We start from the raw sequence: 19,196 nt of genomic DNA on the forward strand, positions 1-19,196 counted from the left end.
TACCAAATTTCACTAAAAAATATTCACCGGTTTTCAAGATATTATACTTTTACTTTTGTTTACTTTTTGGGATCTCCGCTGTTCCTAGCGACTTCATTTTGGAAGTGCGGCGTTTGCGGCAGATGTTGCGCGGAAATAGCATATACGCACCACTGCTTCACAAAGATGTTAGCATAAGGTTTTAAAATCGTTAGATCACCGCTGACGTCACAAATTCTAAGGGGGCATCCCAATGCATTAGCCCCTTAGAATCCGAAAACTGCAAGTTTGAAATTCCATATATCCGAATTAAAGCATTTTTCGATGTTGTGAGTGCCCAAACCGGTATTTGCAGGCCATGCCCAGTAAACATGCCGACGTCGGCCCAACGTCGGCCGACGTCGGGGTGACGTCGGCAACTCGGCATCGGCATGCCGACGTCGGCCCGACGTCGGTCCAACCTCGGCACGACGTCGGCTGGATGTCGGATATGCCTGCATGTTCCGACGTCCAGCCGAGGTCCAGCCGACGTCGGGCCGACGTCGGACCGAGATCAATTGCTGAGGTCCAGCCGACGTCGGGCCGACGTCGGGGCGACGTCGGACCGACATCGGCCGCTGTGTTGACCGTTAAAATAATATAAAATGCATGTTTCATGTTTCATAAAGAGCTTCTGTATTCAAAATATCCTCAGGAAACTCAAATCTTCCTCCACGCCGCAACCCCCTGATCCGGACTGGACGGGAAACTTTATCCCATTTGGGATTGCCCGTAAGCCGAGCTCGCCCGTAGCCGGGTGCGGTGAGTGCTTGGGGGCTGCTCGGCCTATCCTTTGGTCAGGCTCAGCCCCGGCAACTCACCAGGGCCGGGCCCAGTTCATATAGAAAGGCCAGTCGGCAAGTGTCACTTTGCCAAAGTGCCACTTATCAAAGGGACACTTTGGGAAACGTTGGTGCAGCCCTTTCCAATAAGTGTCACGTAACAGCAATGGGACCAGGGACTCTATATGAACTGGACCCAGGGTGCTCGCCAAGAAGACCAATGTCTCCATCCTATCATCCTTCCGGCTCTGAAATGGTCTTGTCAGACCGAAAGGGCATAACCCAACAAAACAAACTACATTTGCTATCTGGCTGCGTGGTGTAGTGGTTAGCGCACTAACCTCGCGTTCAAATGACACAGGGTTCGAATCCCATCGCCGGTTGATGCTTTTGGCGTGTTGACCCAGTAAACATGCCGACGTCGGCGACTGGGGGGCTCGAATCCCGCCGCCGGTTGATATTTTTTTGGCGCGTTGTCCCAATAAACATGCCGACGTCGGCCCCGTCGGTCCAACGACAAACGATCTCGTCAATCTCGGCAAACGACCTCGGCCCGACGTCGGCTCGACTTCGGCTGGACGTCGGAACATGCGGGCATATCCAACGTCCAGCCGATGTCGGGCCGAGGTTGAACCGACGTTGGGCCGACGTCGGGCCGAGCCTCGGGCCGACGTCGGGCCGACGTCGGCATGTTTACTGGGTGGCCACCAATTTGGCTATCTCAACTCAAAAATAATGTTAAGGTGGGATGGTCACTTTAACGGTGCAAAATACCACCCCAAAGAGGCACATTTTCGGAATCAGAGCATCGCGGAGGCCCTGTATACCGATTTTCAGCCAAATCGAGAGACCCCGAAATATGCTGCTGTGAGGCTGATATTCGTTGCTGCTGAATTGACAGATGTGCCTAGATGTGCCTTGCTGCCATTTTGCTGCCTTCAATATGGCAGGAATTTACTACAATTCAAAAACTGCGCAAAGACGACGAACGTGACGCAAGGAACCTTTTTTATATCAGGGCCCTGTTTCACCGGTGATAGCAGCACGCCACTATCAAATTGCGCGAGCTGACGTAATGTGATGACGTCATACTGCTGACGTAAGGGGCAATTCTGGCGCACGATTGCCGCAATATTGTTTTACGTCATCAGCTAAATGTTCGAAGTTAATGTCCAAATTTCTCCTAAACCCAACTTCTTTTAAATACATCATATTAAAAAAATATATATCAAAAATATATTTACTATCATGACTGCGTAAACTCTTACTTTTAGGTTCATACGTCACTTAATGCCGCCGCCAAGGTCGCGGCAATCGTGCGCCGGAACTACCCATTACGACAACAGTATGGCGTCACGACATGACGTCAGCTCGCGAAACGTGATAGCAGCTTGCTGCTATCACCGGTGAAACAGGGCCCCGGTTAGCACCTTGGTCCACTGGATGTGGTGCTTAAAGGGACACTCCCACCTTAACATTAGTTTTGAGTTGAGATGGCCAAATTGGTGGCCATGGCCTGCAAATACCGGTTTGGGCACTCACAACATCGACAAATACTTTAATTCGGAGATATGGAATTTCAAACTTGCAGTTTTCGGATTCTAAGGGCTAGTGCATTGGTATGCCCCCTTAGAATTTGTGACGTCAGCGGAGATCTAACGATTTTTAACTCTTTTACTAAAACGTTTGGTAGCACGCGGTGGTGTATGCTGCTTTGCGCGCAACAAATGCCGCACTTTCAAATAAAGTCGCTAGGAACAGCGGAGATCCCAAAAAGTAAACAAAAGTAAAAGTCTAATATCTTGAAAACCGGTGAATATTTTTCGATGAAATTTGGTAGATATTCGTTTTCGCTCTTTCTGAACCGAGCGACATCACTTTCGTGCCAATTCATTAACTTTTTTGAAGGTGGGAGGGTCCCTTTAACCCAAACCAACCAACCAACCTATATCTGTATAGCCTTGGTTTGATTAGCGCAATATGATTAGTGGGATCAGTGGTTTGATGTTTGATGCTAGTGGATGTAGCTGCTTAAAAAAAAGAATTTTAGTTCCAATGTGTATAACAGGAAGAAGAAAATATCTGGTAGAAAATAACATGTGTGATGTGAGCTTCCCACGAGCTATTTGATGCTACCCAGAAACCTGTTTCAGCCCCGGCAGAATATTCTGCCAGGTTGAGGTGTGATGTGACACGGAACTTTCAGTACCTACCGTACTCTTGTGTTTGTTAACTTACTCTGTGTTTAAGTGCCTTGTGTATTCATGCGTGGCATCATGGAAGACGCTCGATTTCAGCCTTCATACTTCATAATCTTCCTCAGACAAGGACTTAACTTTGGCTGGTGGATCTAGGATTCAGGGTTCCTGTTCCTCATACTCACTTCTCACTTCCTTCCTGACTTCCTAAACGACACTGGGAACCCAACCAGGTGACTTAACCAGGTGAGTTAACATCACATGTCTGGTGACATCGCAGTCCTCGGATGGCAGAATATGTCATGAAACACTCCGGCAGAATATTCTGCCGGCCAGCGAAATGAGAAAATCGTCTTTCATCAGTGCAAAACAATGTCACACGAAAGCCACTAGAAAATAACACACTTATGTGTTTCTCAAATATTCTGTAGGTGAGTAGGTACCTAACTCACCAATTCACGCTATTACACCTCCCAATACATCCCTGCAAGGAAGAAACACGCTACCTACAATTCAATCATTTGATGCTCCACGTTGAGTAGCAAAACCAACGGAATCACGAAAATCTGTTATGCCATTTTGTGGCAGAATATTCTGCAGTGGCGTCATACGTTAGAAGCTCAGCTCCTTGTTCCGCCCACTGTTGCCTACCTACTGCGCATGCCTCATGGAATAATATTCCATAATATTTCACGTTGAAACAGGCTTCATGTTACCTACTTTTCATATTGTATATTGTTACTTTTAAACTTGTTTGTGCAATTTGCCATGATTATCAGATATGAAATGAGGTCAAATGATATCAGTAAGTAAATTGGTGATTGGTTGTACCTAAAGTAAATAAATACTGATTTATTTTTATAGGCATAAATCAATGTTGAACTAGGTTGAATACAATTTGTGTGTGTTTTTTTATGATAATTAATGACAATAACTGCATTAGGCATTTAATTTTAATTTATATTATTCATCAGGTTAATGTATTTATGGTCCAACACATGAGCTAAGCCAGGGCATGGGTACCTAAGTAGTGTTGAGGTTGGCATGCTTTCACCATGGGATAGGTAGTAAAGTTGAATAAATTGCCTAATCTATGACATACCATTTTTCAGAAATGAGCAAACGGAAGCTGCAGCCTAGTGCTTCAAATCCAAATCAGGATTATTGTGAATTTTTACTTGGTGAGTATTCATAGCTTTGTTATCAGAACCTACTCATTGCTTGGCTTCATAGGGAAGTAAGCTGAGATAAGGGCGCTCTATTAGTTGATCCAGTAACCTCATCACCTTCCTCAGGGTCCTGTGTCAAACCATGCCTGATTGGGGGTTGGGGTGTCTGGACACCCCCTCTGGTTTTTGCAGATATCTTTTCTGCACATTTTAAAAAATTTCAGATCCAGGTCCCCTAAGGTCAGGTTGCTAGGTCACATCAAGTGACTTTACATCAGAAAAGGTCAGAATGCTCACCATAGCTACACTGACTGAGGGCTGAATGATCACTTTGAAACTTTCAGTAGGTAATTGACAAGGAACAGCAGTACCTATGTATGAAATGTATAAATTTGACATCAGTGGCCAAAGTTCAGGTCATTTTTGCACCCTATCCTTAATAAGTCAATGGAAGAAAGTTTAAACGCACTTCTTTTGGAGTAGCATCATTCTAAATACTCCCAAAATAAAATGTTAAATGTTGTTTCTGGATACAAGTTCTTCAACAATGTTGTTCTCGGTGCAATATCATATCTGCATGCATAGGTACCCAATGTAAGAAAACCAAAAGCCAGAAGGAAAATTTACATTTGTATATACGTATTTCGGACCGGTTTCAGTGCATTCCAGCATCATCATCAGCGATAAAATCACATCAGCGTAGAGCGTACATCAGCGTACATCAGCGTACATCAGCGTAGATCAGCGTAAATCACAAAAGAAGTAGAGAAAAACGGAACACTTGCTTTCTTGGATGTCAATATCTCTAAGGATGGGTCACGCTTGAGTACCTCTGTATACCGTAAACCATCGTTCACTGGTCTAGGTCTCAGTTTCTTCAGTAGTATTCCAAAGACTGTCAAGTTCTCAGTGATTAAGTCTTCCATCTTCCGAGCTTTCACGCTCTGCTCGAACTATAAGTTGTTCGATAACGAATTAAGCTTTCTAAAAACCTTCTTTAGAAACAATGGGTTTCCCGCCTACCTTGTCAACTTGTGCATCAAGAATTTCTTAAACCAGAAATACTCAAACACGCTACCCCTCTTCAACGTGCCAAAACTCAAAAGATATTTTGTACTTCCCTACTTTGGTGAACAGTCCCTGGGTATGCAAAAAGAAATGGTTGATCTCAGGGATGCGGAGCCGGAGCCGGAGTCGGAGCCGGAGCCGCCGGAGCCGGCATATTTTGCCCGGAGCCGGAGCCGGAGCCGGAGCCGTGAAACAATATAGACCGGAGCCGGAGCCGGAGCCGGAGCCGCCAAAAAAGGGGGCGACTCCGGCTCCTTTTTATTTTTTGAAGAGGAAAAAAAATAATTGACCTAGTTCGGTTTGACAGTACAAGGCAGTGAAACATATGGTATGTACTTACGTCATGTGCCATCAAGTGAATGAAAAAAGCCGAATATCCCCAGTATCCCACAGTACGCAATCAACTTCCTGTCTGCTCCTCCCCCCCCCCCCCACGTCTACTGCATCCCCAGAACATGAGGACCGGTCATCAGGTGACGGCCATTGTTTTCAAGCCAGTGCAGTGGACTGCGACTCCCAGCACCGTCCGTGCCGAGACGGGTGTCAGCTTACGATGGTTCAGTGAACTCCGATTCGCGGCGACTGCGTTTCCAATGCCATCGCTTCCTAGTCCCTTGTTGTGCCAGTTCTCTCCGAGGTGCGTTTGCGCGGGGACGCGGTCATGAGCCGGTCATGGCAAAGAGTAACGCGTATAACCAATCCATTTTTTCTTCCATCCGTATTTAATTGATTGCATAGGGGATGTACTGAGTCGGAGCCGGAGCCGCCGGAGCCGGAGCCGCCGGAGCCGCCGGAGCCGGACCATTTTACTCGGAGCCGGAGCCGGAGCCGGAGCCGCCATAACATTTCACCCGGAGCCGGAGCCGGAGCCGGAGCCGATTTTTTTCTCCGGAGCCGGAGCCGGAGCCGGAGCCGTCTGAAATTTCCACGGCTCCGCATCCCTGGTTGATCTACTGTCTAACTATTATCCGTATCTTGACCCCAGAATTGTTCTCCGTAACACATTAACTGTCGGCTCATTTTTCCATTTCAAGGATAGAGTCCCCAAGGCCTGCCGCTCTGGTGTTGTCTATAAATATTGTTGCTCCTCGTGTGGGGAGGCGTACATCGGTTCCACCCTTGTCCGACTTAAAACCAGAGTAGCGCAACACCTTGGGGTTTCTGACCGAACTGGAGAAATGGCTTTAACTCCCAGACAGTCTTCTATACGCGATCACAAACAGACCTGTGATTCACCTGTAACCATCGCTGATTTTACTATCATTGCCAGAAGTAGTATAGAGGTTGACCTACGGCTGCTGGAATCTTTGCACATTCATGAGAACAAACCTGCTCTGAATAATAAGTTCTCAGCAGTACCCCTCTATGTAGTTACTTAGTACAAACAGTGGGCGCTCATTCTTGTATGGAGTACACCAAAGTGTTATGCATGTGATGTACTTTTGTCGTGTATCGCTTTTCAAGGAAGATTTGAAAAATGTGTCACGAACTATGATGTTAATGCGAATTCGAATTGTTAACGATGTAAGTGAAACGATAAGTGTTTGTTTTATGTGATTTTATCGCTGATGTGATTTTATCGCTGATGATGATGCTGGAATGCACTGAAACCGGTCCGGAAAATTTACATACTAAGGACCTTAGCCTTTGCGATTATGCCTTTCACTCGATACGAGTGGGACCCATAGGCCGTGTAGCCTCATAAACCTGATGGCACTAGTATGCACTGCAGCTGAAAACAAAAACAAAAACGAGCTGTGGAAAAAGTACCTACACCTGCGCAAATAATCCAATTTATTTATCCCGATTTAGAGTGTCTCGCAACAAACTAAGAAATCTAACCAGAAAGCTTCGCCACGATTTTGAGCTCAGGCTGGGCGCTGATTTTAGAAATAATCCAAAGGCCTTCTGGCGCTATTCCAACACTCGCCTCAAAACAAAGACATCCTTAGGGAATCTTCGCTCTGCCTCAGGGGGGTTGGCCACATCAAAGAGTACAAGGCAGATGTTCTCAACTCCTTTTTTTGAAGTGTCTTCACTCGAGAAGCTCTTGACGATATGCCAACCTTGCCAACTAGAGAGTGGATTCCAGAGTTAGCGGACATTACCATCACTGCCTCGGTTGTAGAACGCAAACTGTCGGCATTAAACCCATGCAGTTCTCCCGGGCCCGATGGCACACATCCGTGTGTCCTACATGAAGCCCGTCAGGCTCTATGCAGACCACTTTCCTTGCTCTACGGTCGTTCAATTGACGCGGGCACGGTACCTGACGAGTGGAAGCTAGGAAGGGTGACACCCATTTTCAAAAAGACACAAATCTGATCCGAGTAATTATCGTCCAGCTAGCCTCACCGCCGTGACGTGCTAAGTTCTCGAATCCATCATACGTGACAGAATTCTGCAGCACTTGACAGAGGCTGACCTCCTATCTGACGATCAACATGGATTCCGGCCGAGGCGTTCACGGGCGACGAGTATACTTTTGTGTCGTCACTCGTCCGCGAACATTTTGATAAGGCCCTGAACACTTGAACAGCATTTGGTAAATCATTGACGTAAACGAGAAAGTAATGGGCCCAAGACAGATCCTTGTGGGACGCCACTATGGACGGCCGTCCATTCTGAGGAGCATCCCTGGACAACTACTTGTTCTTTCCTGCCACTGAGAAAAGACTTTCCATGCCAGCAGTCTGCCAGGCACGCCGTAGGTTTGTGGAGCAAGCGCTGGTGAGGGACAGAGTCAAAGGCTTCGCAAAAGTCTAAGTAAAGCACGTCTATTGGAGTCTGATCCTCAAACGATTTGCTCCAGTGTCCCAGGGCCCCTAATAACTAGATGGGTGCTGCATGAACCGTCGTCGATCTCTTCGCCTTGTAACAACTCACAGCTCCAAGCCGGACCTGGTCGTTTTAGTCAAATGGTCCGACACTTGCCAGCTCTCATTTAATGAGAGGAAATGCAAGGTTCCACACATGGGGCGCGCGAACGAGGACCACCAATACACGATCAGGGGAAATTCAATGTGCGACATTTCGCTAGATCGTGACCTAGGGATCCACATCGACTCGGAGCTGAAGTTCCGCCAACATGCGTCAGTGGTCGTTTCCAAAGCTACTCAGGTGCTTTCTGTCATTCGGCGCTCCTTTACCTTGCTAGACTGTTTCACGCTTCCCCTTTTATATAGGGCGCTAGTTCGTCCACACCTCGAATTCGACAACCTCGTTTCGGGTCCGTTCAACCGCGCGGACCAGAAACTGCTGCAGAAAGGGTACAACGAAGCGCGACACGTATGGTATCCAGCATCAGACACTTAAACTACGAAGAAAGCCTGTCGAAGCTACGTCTTCCATCACTTTACTATATGCGCAAGCGAGGCGACATGATTTTTCTGTACCAATTGTTCAATGGTGGAGTTGATATCAGTCCAGACAACTTATTCACGCGAGTCGCAAACAGTTACATTCGAGGCCACCCATTCCAGAGCGGTACCTGCAAAGCGAGGAGGTCGGCCATCTCTGTTCGCGCCGTGAATGACTGGAACTCGCTCCCTGCCGAAGTCGAATGCTCGGCATCGCTAAACACCTTCAAAGCGAGCCTGGATGCCCACTGGGCCCATCTCTGGTAGTACCTAGGCCCGGTACCTCCTGTGAACATTTTCCGTTTTATTGGTGGTTGTTGGGTGTGGGCTGAATGCGTATTGGCGTTTTTTTATAGCGTCAGAGGTGTAAGGTGCCTAATTAGCGACCCTTTCCGATTTGCGACCTACCTCCTTACAGAAAAAAAAACTGGCATGAGAAAACGGGATAAAAACATCGTCAAAAGGTCAGCCATACTTTGCTTATCAAATTAAATTATTTTACGGTTGTCGATGTTTCTGGTGGGACGTTTCAGGTGAGTTTAAATAAAAATGACGAGTTTCTTATCTAAAACGTGTGTGTTTGGGCCCTCTCTGATGAAAAGCGATGCACATTAGGATGATGCACATTTTTTATTCTGAATCGACATTCTTTTTTCAATTGATTGCCGTTTTCCCATAGTGAATCGCTTAACTGTGCGCAGCATAGCGGTTAAAAATGTGTCGCAACTCATATTTCCTATTTGCGCCTGACATGGTCGCAAATAGCTCAAGAAGGGAAAGAAAGGGGAAAAGTGAGAAATGAAAATGAGGTGTTGCTGAAGCTTGCAATGTGTGGCAGGGGATGCCAAATGTCGTCACCGACTGCAGGGGTGCCGAATCCAGCGCAGACCTCGAATATCATACGAGATAGCCCGCAAAATTTGGGTTTCCGCCTTCTTTTGGCCTTCGGTGCATCACGTGATCAGTTTTTACTTAGGTAAATGTGTTGGATAAACGTTCCTGTTCGAGTGATTGAGTGCTTCTCGTATAGGTTACCTTTTTGAGATCATATTTCATCTTTTCAGGCGTCGCATTTTTGGCCATTTTTAATATGGGGAAACCCATAGACTTATTAGCGACCCTCCCCGGTCGCTAATCGGGAAGAGTTCCCTATTAGCGTTTTTTGCAATGGTTTGCCAAAATGCTCACTACAAATAAGTTAGTGAATATTGGGGCAGAAAATGACTATATTTTAATGGAAAAATGAACGATCTCTCTGAAAATCAAGCCAGTAATACAGTGGCACCAACAGATCGTGAGCAATGACGGTTCAAATTAAGGGGGTCGCTAATTAGGCACCTTACCCTATAGAAGATATCCATGGGACCCAATAGTAATGAAATCTTGCATAGAACCCTCTTCCCAGCCGTCTGGCCCCTGATCGGACTAGAGATTCGCGGAAAAAAATCGGGCGTGTTTCTCATGACGAGAGGGAGCTGATGATTGCCAATTTTAAGATTCTAGATCATTGGTTGACCTTCCAGGTCAGGTCAATGCCCCAAAAGTCGCGAAAATCGGACCGTGCTAGAATTTCGTAATGTGAGGTTGTTGTGGAGTTTTTTCTTTTCGGGGTAGGTACTGATTACGAGTTTCGTTTGGGGTGGGGGTGGGGCAGATTTCGCCCAGTATAACTTTCGAACCGATGGTCGCAGAAAGAGGGAGAGGTCGGCAATCGAAAGCTCTTATCGAGGCGTACTGGAGCATAACATTTTTTTTTGCGAGCCACAGGTCATGTCGAGGTGAGGTCAGGAATAGAAACTGAAAATTTCAACATTTCCTAGTACTTCTGACTTTGGAGCCCAGTTGGCGAATAATGGACAGAGATTGGTCACCCAAAACGTGTTTCTAGGTACTTAGACAAGATGCATTGCATACAATACCTATCATGTGAAGCTAGAGGTCAGGTCAGGTCAACGAAGGTAAACTATCTACCTTCAACATGTGATATATATGCGACACATGTTTTATGGGTCATTTTACTTGTCATTTTACTCAATAAACATATTTAATTAGTGATATGGACCATATTTGGATGAAGTTCAGGTCGAGGTCAGATCAAAGTCAGGTCAAAAAAGGTCAAATTTTGAAGTTGATTGTTCAAGACTACAAAAGGTGTCTATCTGATGAAGTGTTGTTTATAGGTACTAGAGTTACAGGTTTACGCGATAACTGTATGTTTTGATTTATGTTATGTTACGGGTGCATTAGTTTGGGTGATTGACTTGTATTTTTAGCTGTATGATTTGGGTAGATTTGGGTAGCTGTTTTTAATTGAACTGTAAGGGATGGTGATCTACTTGCGGGATGTTCAAGTGTTTTGTATGTTGGGCCCTTTTAGAACTCAACCCTACCCCTACCCTACCCCTACCCTACGCCTACCCTACCCTCTACCCTACCTTACCATACCCTACCCTACCCTACCCTACTACCCTACCATACCCTACCCTACCCTACTACCCTACCCTACCCTACTACCCTACCCTACCCTACTACCCTACCCTACTCTACCCTACCTTACCCTACCCTACCCTCTACCCTACCCTACTACCCTACCCTACCCTACCCTACCCTACCCTACTACCCTACCCTACCCTATCCTACTACCCTACCCTACTCTACCCTACCCTACCCTACCCTACCCTACTACCCTACTCTACCCTACCCTACCCTACCCTACCATACCCTACCCTACTACCCTAGCCTACCCTACTACCCTACCCTACCCTACCCTACCCTACCCTACCTAACTACCCTACCTGACTCTACCCCCTACCCTACCCTACCATACCCTACCCTACTACCCTACCATACCCTACCCTACCCTACCCTACCCTACCTTACCCTAGTCCCTACCCTATAACCCTACCCTACTACCCTACCCTACCCTACCCTACCCTACCCTTCCCTACCCCTACCCCTACCCTACCCTACCTTATCATACCCTACCCTACCCTACTCTTACACTACACTACCCTACCCTACCCTTCCCTACCCTACCCTACACTACCCTAACCTACCCTACCCTACCCTACCCTACCCTACCCTACCCTATCCTACCCTACCCTGTCCTACCCTACCCTACCCTACCCTACCCTACCCTACCTACCCTACCCTACCCAACACTACACTACCTTACACTACCACCGACAGTCCAAGTTTCAGTTAAATCGGCCGAGAAACGGCCGAGATATTGCAAAAACAAATTAATTGTATTTACTGGCGAATCCTCATGGCGAGCGGTGCCTTGTGTCGGCCTTCGTTGTCAAAGGTCAATGACCTGCCGGCTCTGTTGCTTTCCACTCAGTTTTTTAAGCGAACAACTGAGCCTAAAGCACGTGCCCTCTGCTCGGCGCCGGTCGCGGCCCCGCCACGTGCACACCGCTGAACCCACACCGTCGAAAATTTAATACGACAAATGAGTGCACGCGATCGACTTGGCGTGAAAATTTCACCCCCGTAGCCCTTACCGTTTCCGAGCAATAGCCTGTTTTTGCCGATTCTAATGCTAACCCTATGGCGCACATGAGCACGCGCCACGGGCGCACCCCCGGCCGCATCGTGCCCAAAATTTAATACGACCTGTTTTATTACGTGACCCACGACTGGTAAAAATTTCACCCTCCTGCGTCAATCGACGGCGCCGCAATAAGCCTTTTAGGGAGTAACCCCGACGGCGTGGGCGGCGGACTTTTTAGGATTTATAATATAGACTAGAGGTACAGGTTTACGCGATAACTGTATGCTTTGATTTATGTTATGTTACGGGTGCATTAGTTTGGGTTTGTATTTTTAGCTGTATTATTTGGGTAGATTTGGGTAGCTGTTTTTAATTGAACTGTAAGGGATGGTGATAGTTGCGGGGTGTTCAAGTGTTTTGTATGTTGGGCCCTTTTTGAACTCAACCCTACCCCTACCCTACCCCTACCCTACCCCTACCCTACCCCTACCCTACCCCTACCCTATCCTACCCTACCCTTTACCCTACCCTACCCTACCCTACCTTACCACTACCCTACCCTACCCTACCCTACCCTACCCTACTCCTACCCTACCCTACCCTATCCTACCCATACCCTACCCTACCCTACCCTACTCCTACACTACCCTACCCTACCCTACCCTACCCTACCCTACCCTACCTTTACACTACCCTACCCTACCCTACCCTACCCTACCCTACCCTTACACTACCCTACCCTACCCTACCCTACCCTACCCTACCCTACTCCTACACTACCCTACCCTACCCTACCCTACCCTACCCTACCCTACCCTACCCTACCTTTACACTACCCTACCCTACCCTACCCTACCCTACCCTTACCCTACCCTACCCTACCCTACCCTTACACTACCCTACCCTACCCTACCCTACCCTACCCCTACCCTACAATCCCCTACCCTACCTTACCCTACCCTACAATCCCCTACCCAACCCTACCCTACCCTACCCTACCCTATTCTACCCTACCCTACCCTACCCTACCCTACCCTATTCTACCCTACCCTACCCTACCCTACCCTACCCTACCCTACCCTACGACTACCCCTACCCTACCCTACCCTACCCTACCCTACCCTACCCTACCCTACCCTACCCTACCCTACCCTACCCTACCCTACCCTACCCTACCCTAAACTACACTACCACCGACAGTCCAAGTTTCAGCTAAATCGGCCCAGAAACGGCTGAGATATTGCAAAAACAAATTTATCGTATTTACTGGCGAATCCCCTTGGCGAGGGGTGCCCGGCGCCGGTATTCGTTGTCAAAGGTCAATGACCTGCCGGCTCTGATGCTTTTCACTCAGGTTTTTAAGCGAACAACTGAGCCTAAAGCACGTGCCTTCTGCTCGGCACCGGTCGCGGCCCCACCACGTGCACACCGCTGAACCCACACCGTCGAAAATTTAATACGACAAATGAGTGCACGCGACCGACTTGGCGTGAAAATTTCACCCCCGTAGCCCTCACCGTTCCCGAGCAATAGCCTGTTTTTGCCGATTCTAATGCTAACCCTATGGCGCACATGAGCACGCGCCACGGGCGCACCCTCGGCCGCATCGTGCCCAAAATTTGATACGACCTGTTCAATTACGTGACCCACGAGTGGCAAAAATTTCACCCTCCTGCGTCCATCGACAGCGCCGCAATAAGCCTTTTTGGGAGTAACCCCGACGGCGGCGGCGTGGGCGGCGGCGGACTTTTTAAGATTTATAATAGTAGATTACAAAAGGTCTCTATCTGAGGCCTGTTTCACTAACAAATAAAGTGTGTAATTACAAAGAAAAAACTTGAGTTTAAAAGAAATAATTACCAACATTTGAAATTTGGATTTCACGAAACCTTCGGGCATGAATTTTGAGTTTAAAATTTACCAACTTTTTTACAAGAAAAAAGTTTGTAAGAAACATCGAAATCGCAAACTTTCTGTTTCACGAAGACCAAAAACTTGAAAGAAAACGTTGTACTTACAAACCCGAAATTCCAGTGGCCCTTACGTTCGGAATTTTATTACTTTTTGTGCAATGATGCAAAGCAATCAATTATTTAAAACAAATATGATATACAGAGTCATTATATGCTTTTTTCACTTAGCACATTCCCTACGAACCAGCTACGAGCAATAAATAAATATCGTCATGTTTTGTCATTCGCGCGCCATAATTGCATTCAACAGTCTTCTGCTGTCAAATGTTTTACGTGTTATTTTCTTTCAATAATAAGATGTTGTGAACTATAATTTATACCATTCAGAAACAGCATCATTATTTTTAATTTATTCCTGCAATTTCTGACATGAATACTAGACATAGTTTGATAAAAAGAAGCAGTATCTGTAACATGTTATAGTTCTTGATTAAAAACAATTTTACTGTTTACAAGTTTATTTACCAACTCTTTTTATCGGAGGTGCCGCTGGTGATGAAGTTTAGTGAAATCCGATTTTACATAGTTTGCAAAAATACTTATGAATTGTAAAGTTCAAACACTTGTAATCGCAAGTTTTTAGTGAAACAGGCCTATGCAGTTTTCGCGACAAATCGGATGGTTTTATTTTGTTTTATCTACGAGGTCGAGTACCTACTTCAACAAAAACAAAATTGAGATTGTTATACCCTGACACTACTAAATTTGAGGAAACTTCCTACGTTTAAACCGAATTTTCAAAACTAGGGATGTAGGTGCACAGACCTTACCTCTCTAACATATATTAAATAATCCGTTTTGTTTTTTGATAGTCAATTTTGGATTTATAACGATTCTCTCCTAAAGTATTTGGAAGATTTTCGGTCAGCATACAAAAATTTCAAATACCGAGGCAGCCCTTTGAAAGACAAACTTTACGCACATACATGCTTTCTATTACGCCTTGATTCCTTAACAACTTAACTCTTAAGATGTTAGAGGCGTTTAAAGTTGCAGTTAAGCGAAAATGGCGTGAGGTGACCTTTATAAAACGTCATTTTCTCCTTTTTCCGACGGATTTTGCTCCAATTTTCAAGGAACATGTCAAATTTATGTATGATAAAGTACTTAAAGTTTGACGTTGCTGGCTTAGCGAATTTAGAAGCCCTTGGTGAAAAACGGGAGGGGCAGATTCTCCCCCCCCACTTCCCCCCACAGTAGGGTGCGGGTTATGCCGAAGGAGTTATAGAGAAATTATTCAAGTATTTGGTGCTGTTTGGTGCTGAATGGTAGGAGCTCTGGGCGGCAAGCAGGCCGGCGCGTGGCCACGATTTGAAAATCGGGCAACTTTGAGACGAATGACTGGATTGGCGCCTCAGCCACCTTCTTCTACACGTACCTACACTGAATAACTTTGGAAGTTAAAGAAAAACCTGATGATACCTTTGATGATAAAAATATCAATGGTAATGTCACTATCAGTGTTTTCTCGAATACATAGGTAACTGAGATCAGCTTGTTTGGGCCGCATAGTTTTGTACCTATTGCCGTGTCATGTTTGGATTAATACAAATATTTATTAACTTTCCCAAACGAGTATACCTAAGACTGTGACGCTGTTTGTTTCTTTTCCAGAGCTAGCTGAGTTTGAAAAGAACGTATCCAGAAATATTTATAAACACAATGCCTACAGGTAGGTCAGGATGTTGAGCTAAGACATTGTTTCAGTTAAGGACATGATGTGGAGTTTGTTAATGTAATAAGTGAAACGATTTCTTGTGCAGTTAAGTCCTAATTCACTTATTACATTGTTTCAGCTCTTTTAATGCGTTTCCAGGCGGACAATTTTTAGCGGACGCTGGCCCCGATGGGAGCTGCGAGCTACACGTCCCCTCTCTGTACCTCCCACACTGACACCCGCCGGTGGTGTGTGCTGTCCCAGAGAGTATCTACTATCTACTGTCCCACACTGACACCCGTCGGTGGTGTGTGCTGTCCCAGAGAGTATCTACAGTCCCACACTGACACCCGCCGGTGGTGTGTGCTGTCCCAGAGAGTATCTACAGTCCCACACTGACACCCGCCGGTGGTGTGTGCTGTCCCAGAGAGTATCTACAGTCCCACACTGACACCCGCCGGTGTTGTGTGCTGTCCCAGAGAGTATCTACAGTCCCACACTGACACCCGCCGGTGGTGTGTGCTGTCCCAGAGAGTATCTACAGTCCCACTCTGACACCCGCCGGTGGTGTGTGCTGTCCCAGAGAGTATCTACAGTCCCACACTGACACCCGCCGGTGGTGTGTGCTGTCCCAGAGAGTATCTACAGTCCACTCTGACACCCGCGGTGGTTGTGCTGCCCTACTACCTACCCTACTTCTACCCTACTACCCACCTACCTCTACCGGTGGTGTGTGTGTTGTCCCAGAGAGTATCTACAGTCCCACACTGACACCCGCCGGTGGTGTGTGCTGTCCCAGAGAGTATCTACAGTCCCACATTGACACCCGCCGGTAGTGTGTGCTGTCCCAGAGAGTAGCTACAGTCCCACACTGACACCCGCCGGTGGGTGTGCTGTCCCAGAGAGTATCTACAGTCCCACACTGACACCCGCCGGTGTTGTGTGCTGTCCCAGAGAGTATCTACAGTCCCACACTGACACAGGCCGGTGGTGTGTGCTGTCCCGGAGAGTATCTACAGTCCCACACTGACACCCGCCGGTGTTGTGTGCTGTCCCAGAGAGTATCTACAGTCCCACACTGACACAGGCCGGTGGGTGTGTGCTGTCCCAGAGAGTATCTACAGTCCCACACTGACACCCGCCGGTGGTGTGTGTGCTGTCCCAGAGAGTATCTACAGTCCCACTCTGACACCCGCCGGTGGTGTGTGCTGTCCCAGAGAGTATCTACAGTCCCACACTGACACCCGCCGGTGGTGTGTGCTGTCCCAGAGAGTATCTACAGTCCCACACTGACACCCGCCGGTAGTGTGTGCTGTCCCAGAGAGTATCTACAGTCCCACTCTGACACCCGCCGGTGGTGTGTGCTGTCCCAGAGAGTATCTACAGTCCCACACTGACACCCGCCGGTGGTGTGTGCTGTCCCAGAGAGTATCTACAGTCCCACACTGACACCCGCCGGTGGTGTGTGCTGTCCCAGAGAGTATCTACAGTCCCACACTGACACCAGCCGGTGGTGTGTGCTGTCCCAGAGAGTTTCTACAGTCCCACACTGACACCCGCCGGTAGTGTGTGCTGTCCCAGAGAGTATCTACAGTCCCACACTGACACCCGTCGACCACACTGACACCCGCCGGTGGTGTGTGTTGTCCCAGAGAGTATCTACAGTCCCACACTGACACCCGCCGGTGGTGTGTGCTGTCCCAGAGAGTATCTACAGTCCCACACTGACACCAGCCGGTGGTGTGCGCTGTCCCAGAGAGTATCTACAGTCCCACACTGACACCCGCCGGTGGTGTGTGCTGTCCCAGAGAGTATCTACAGTACCACACTGACACCCGCCGGTGTTGTGTGCTGTCCCAGAGAGTATCTACAGTCCCACACTGACACCCGCCGGTGGTGTGTGCTGTCCCAGAGAGTATCTACAGTCCCACACTGACACCCGCCGGTGGTGTGTGTGCTGTCCCAGAGAGTATCTACAGTCCCACTCTGACACCCGCCGGTGGTGTGTGCTGTCCCAGAGAGTATCTACAGTCCCACTCTGACACCCGCCGGTGGTGTGTGCTGTCCCAGAGAGTATCTACAGTCCCACACTGACACCCGCCGGTGGTGTGTGCTGTCCCAGAGAGTATCTACAGTCCCACACTGACACCCGCCGGTGGTGTGTGCTGTCCCAGAGAGTATCTACAGTCCCACACTGACACCCGCCGGTGGTGTGTGCTGTCCCAGAGAGTATCTACAGTCCCACACTGACACCCGCCGGTGGTGTGTGCTGTCCCAGAGAGTATCTACAGTCCCACATTGACACCCGCCGGTGGTGTGTGCTGTCCCAGAGAGTATCTACAGTCCCACACTGACACCCGCCGGTGGTGTGTGCTGTCCCAGAGAGTATCTACAGTCCCACTCTGACACCCGCCGGTGGTGTGTGCTGTCCCGGAGAGTATCTACAGTCCCACACTGACACCAGCCGGTGGTGTGTGCTGTCCCAGAGAGTATCTACAGTCCCACACTGACACCCGCCGGCGGTGTGTGCTGTCCCAGAAAGGCGGCCTCTGTGCTGTCCCACCACCCGGAGCGAATCACCTCCGGAGAACAGGCCCGCCAGCTGGCCGGCATCGGGCGGAAAATCGCCGACAAAATCGACGAGTTTCTGCAGACGGGTCACCTGCGCAAGCTGGACAAGGTAGGAGGGGCAGGGGACGAGGTCACATGGGCCCAGCCATGTGGCCCAGCCGTACTAACTGCGGTAAATAGGATTTGGCAATACTGGCTACCAAACACTCTAAGGTATCAAACACCCTAAAAGGTGTCAAAAATGTTCTTTTAAAAGCATCTGACACCCTTATGATGCCTTCACAGGTGTTGCCATTTATTGAAGCGGAATGTTAAGAGTGTCCGACACTACTAGAGGTGTCACATTGACACTTGCAAAAGGATCTGACACCAAAAACAGCGTGAAAAAAATGAGGAAAAATATTCCCATGGGGTGTCTCACGGGTGTCGGACATCATTGCAGTGTCATATATAACGCCCAGATTGGTGTCAAAAATGTTGTTTTGGGAATCATGGAGGTGTACAACACCACGATGACAACCTTCAAGTGCAACGCGCTTTTAAACACACCATGATGGGATTCAGAAAGACACATTAATGGGTGTCCTACACCAACATCCATTCGGGTGTCAAACACCCTAAACCATCAACACTTCAAAAGGTGTAAACAAAAATGTTCCTTAAAAGGGATCTGATACCCTTGTGATACCTTCACGTGTGTTGTCATTTGTTGAGGAACATTCCAGCATGAGTCATGAAATGTTTGAAAGCTGTCGTGTATTCGAACCTAAATCATCACATAAATTGTTCTGACGTCACTTGTGTTAGGAACCAGGGATGCGGTGTCTAACGGATTTTCAGTGACTCGCACTCCCGCTCTGTCTTCCAAAATGGACTCCTATTCCGGCCAGAACTGCCAACTCCAT

General features: G+C 47.8%; 1 protein-coding gene across 5 annotated transcripts in view; it reads left to right on the forward strand.

Moving 5' to 3' along the window:
- Positions 1-2,238: 2,238 nt before the first annotated feature.
- LOC122364715 (DNA polymerase beta-like) overlaps positions 2,239-19,196 on the forward strand; it is a 37,862-nt gene continuing 20,904 nt past the window's right edge. The window contains exons 1-5 of one of the 5 annotated variants that reach the window (XM_043335373.1): positions 2,239-2,248; positions 3,124-3,244; positions 4,111-4,179; positions 15,678-15,735; positions 18,259-18,400. In XM_043335373.1, coding sequence (XP_043191308.1) covers positions 4,113-4,179; positions 15,678-15,735; positions 18,259-18,400 — 267 coding nt within the window. In that variant the 5' untranslated portion in view covers positions 2,239-2,248; positions 3,124-3,244; positions 4,111-4,112. Of the gene's footprint in view, positions 2,249-2,864; positions 2,886-3,000; positions 3,245-4,110; positions 4,180-15,677; positions 15,736-18,258; positions 18,401-19,196 lie in introns of those variants that run through there. The other 4 variants (XM_043335374.1, XM_043335372.1, XM_043335375.1 and 1 more) reach the window with 4 other exon arrangements.

This window comes from Amphibalanus amphitrite, unplaced genomic scaffold, assembly GCF_019059575.1.
Source record: "Amphibalanus amphitrite isolate SeventyFive unplaced genomic scaffold, NRLGWU_Aamphi_draft 000693F_arrow, whole genome shotgun sequence".
NCBI lineage: Eukaryota > Metazoa > Arthropoda > Thecostraca > Balanomorpha > Balanidae > Amphibalanus > Amphibalanus amphitrite.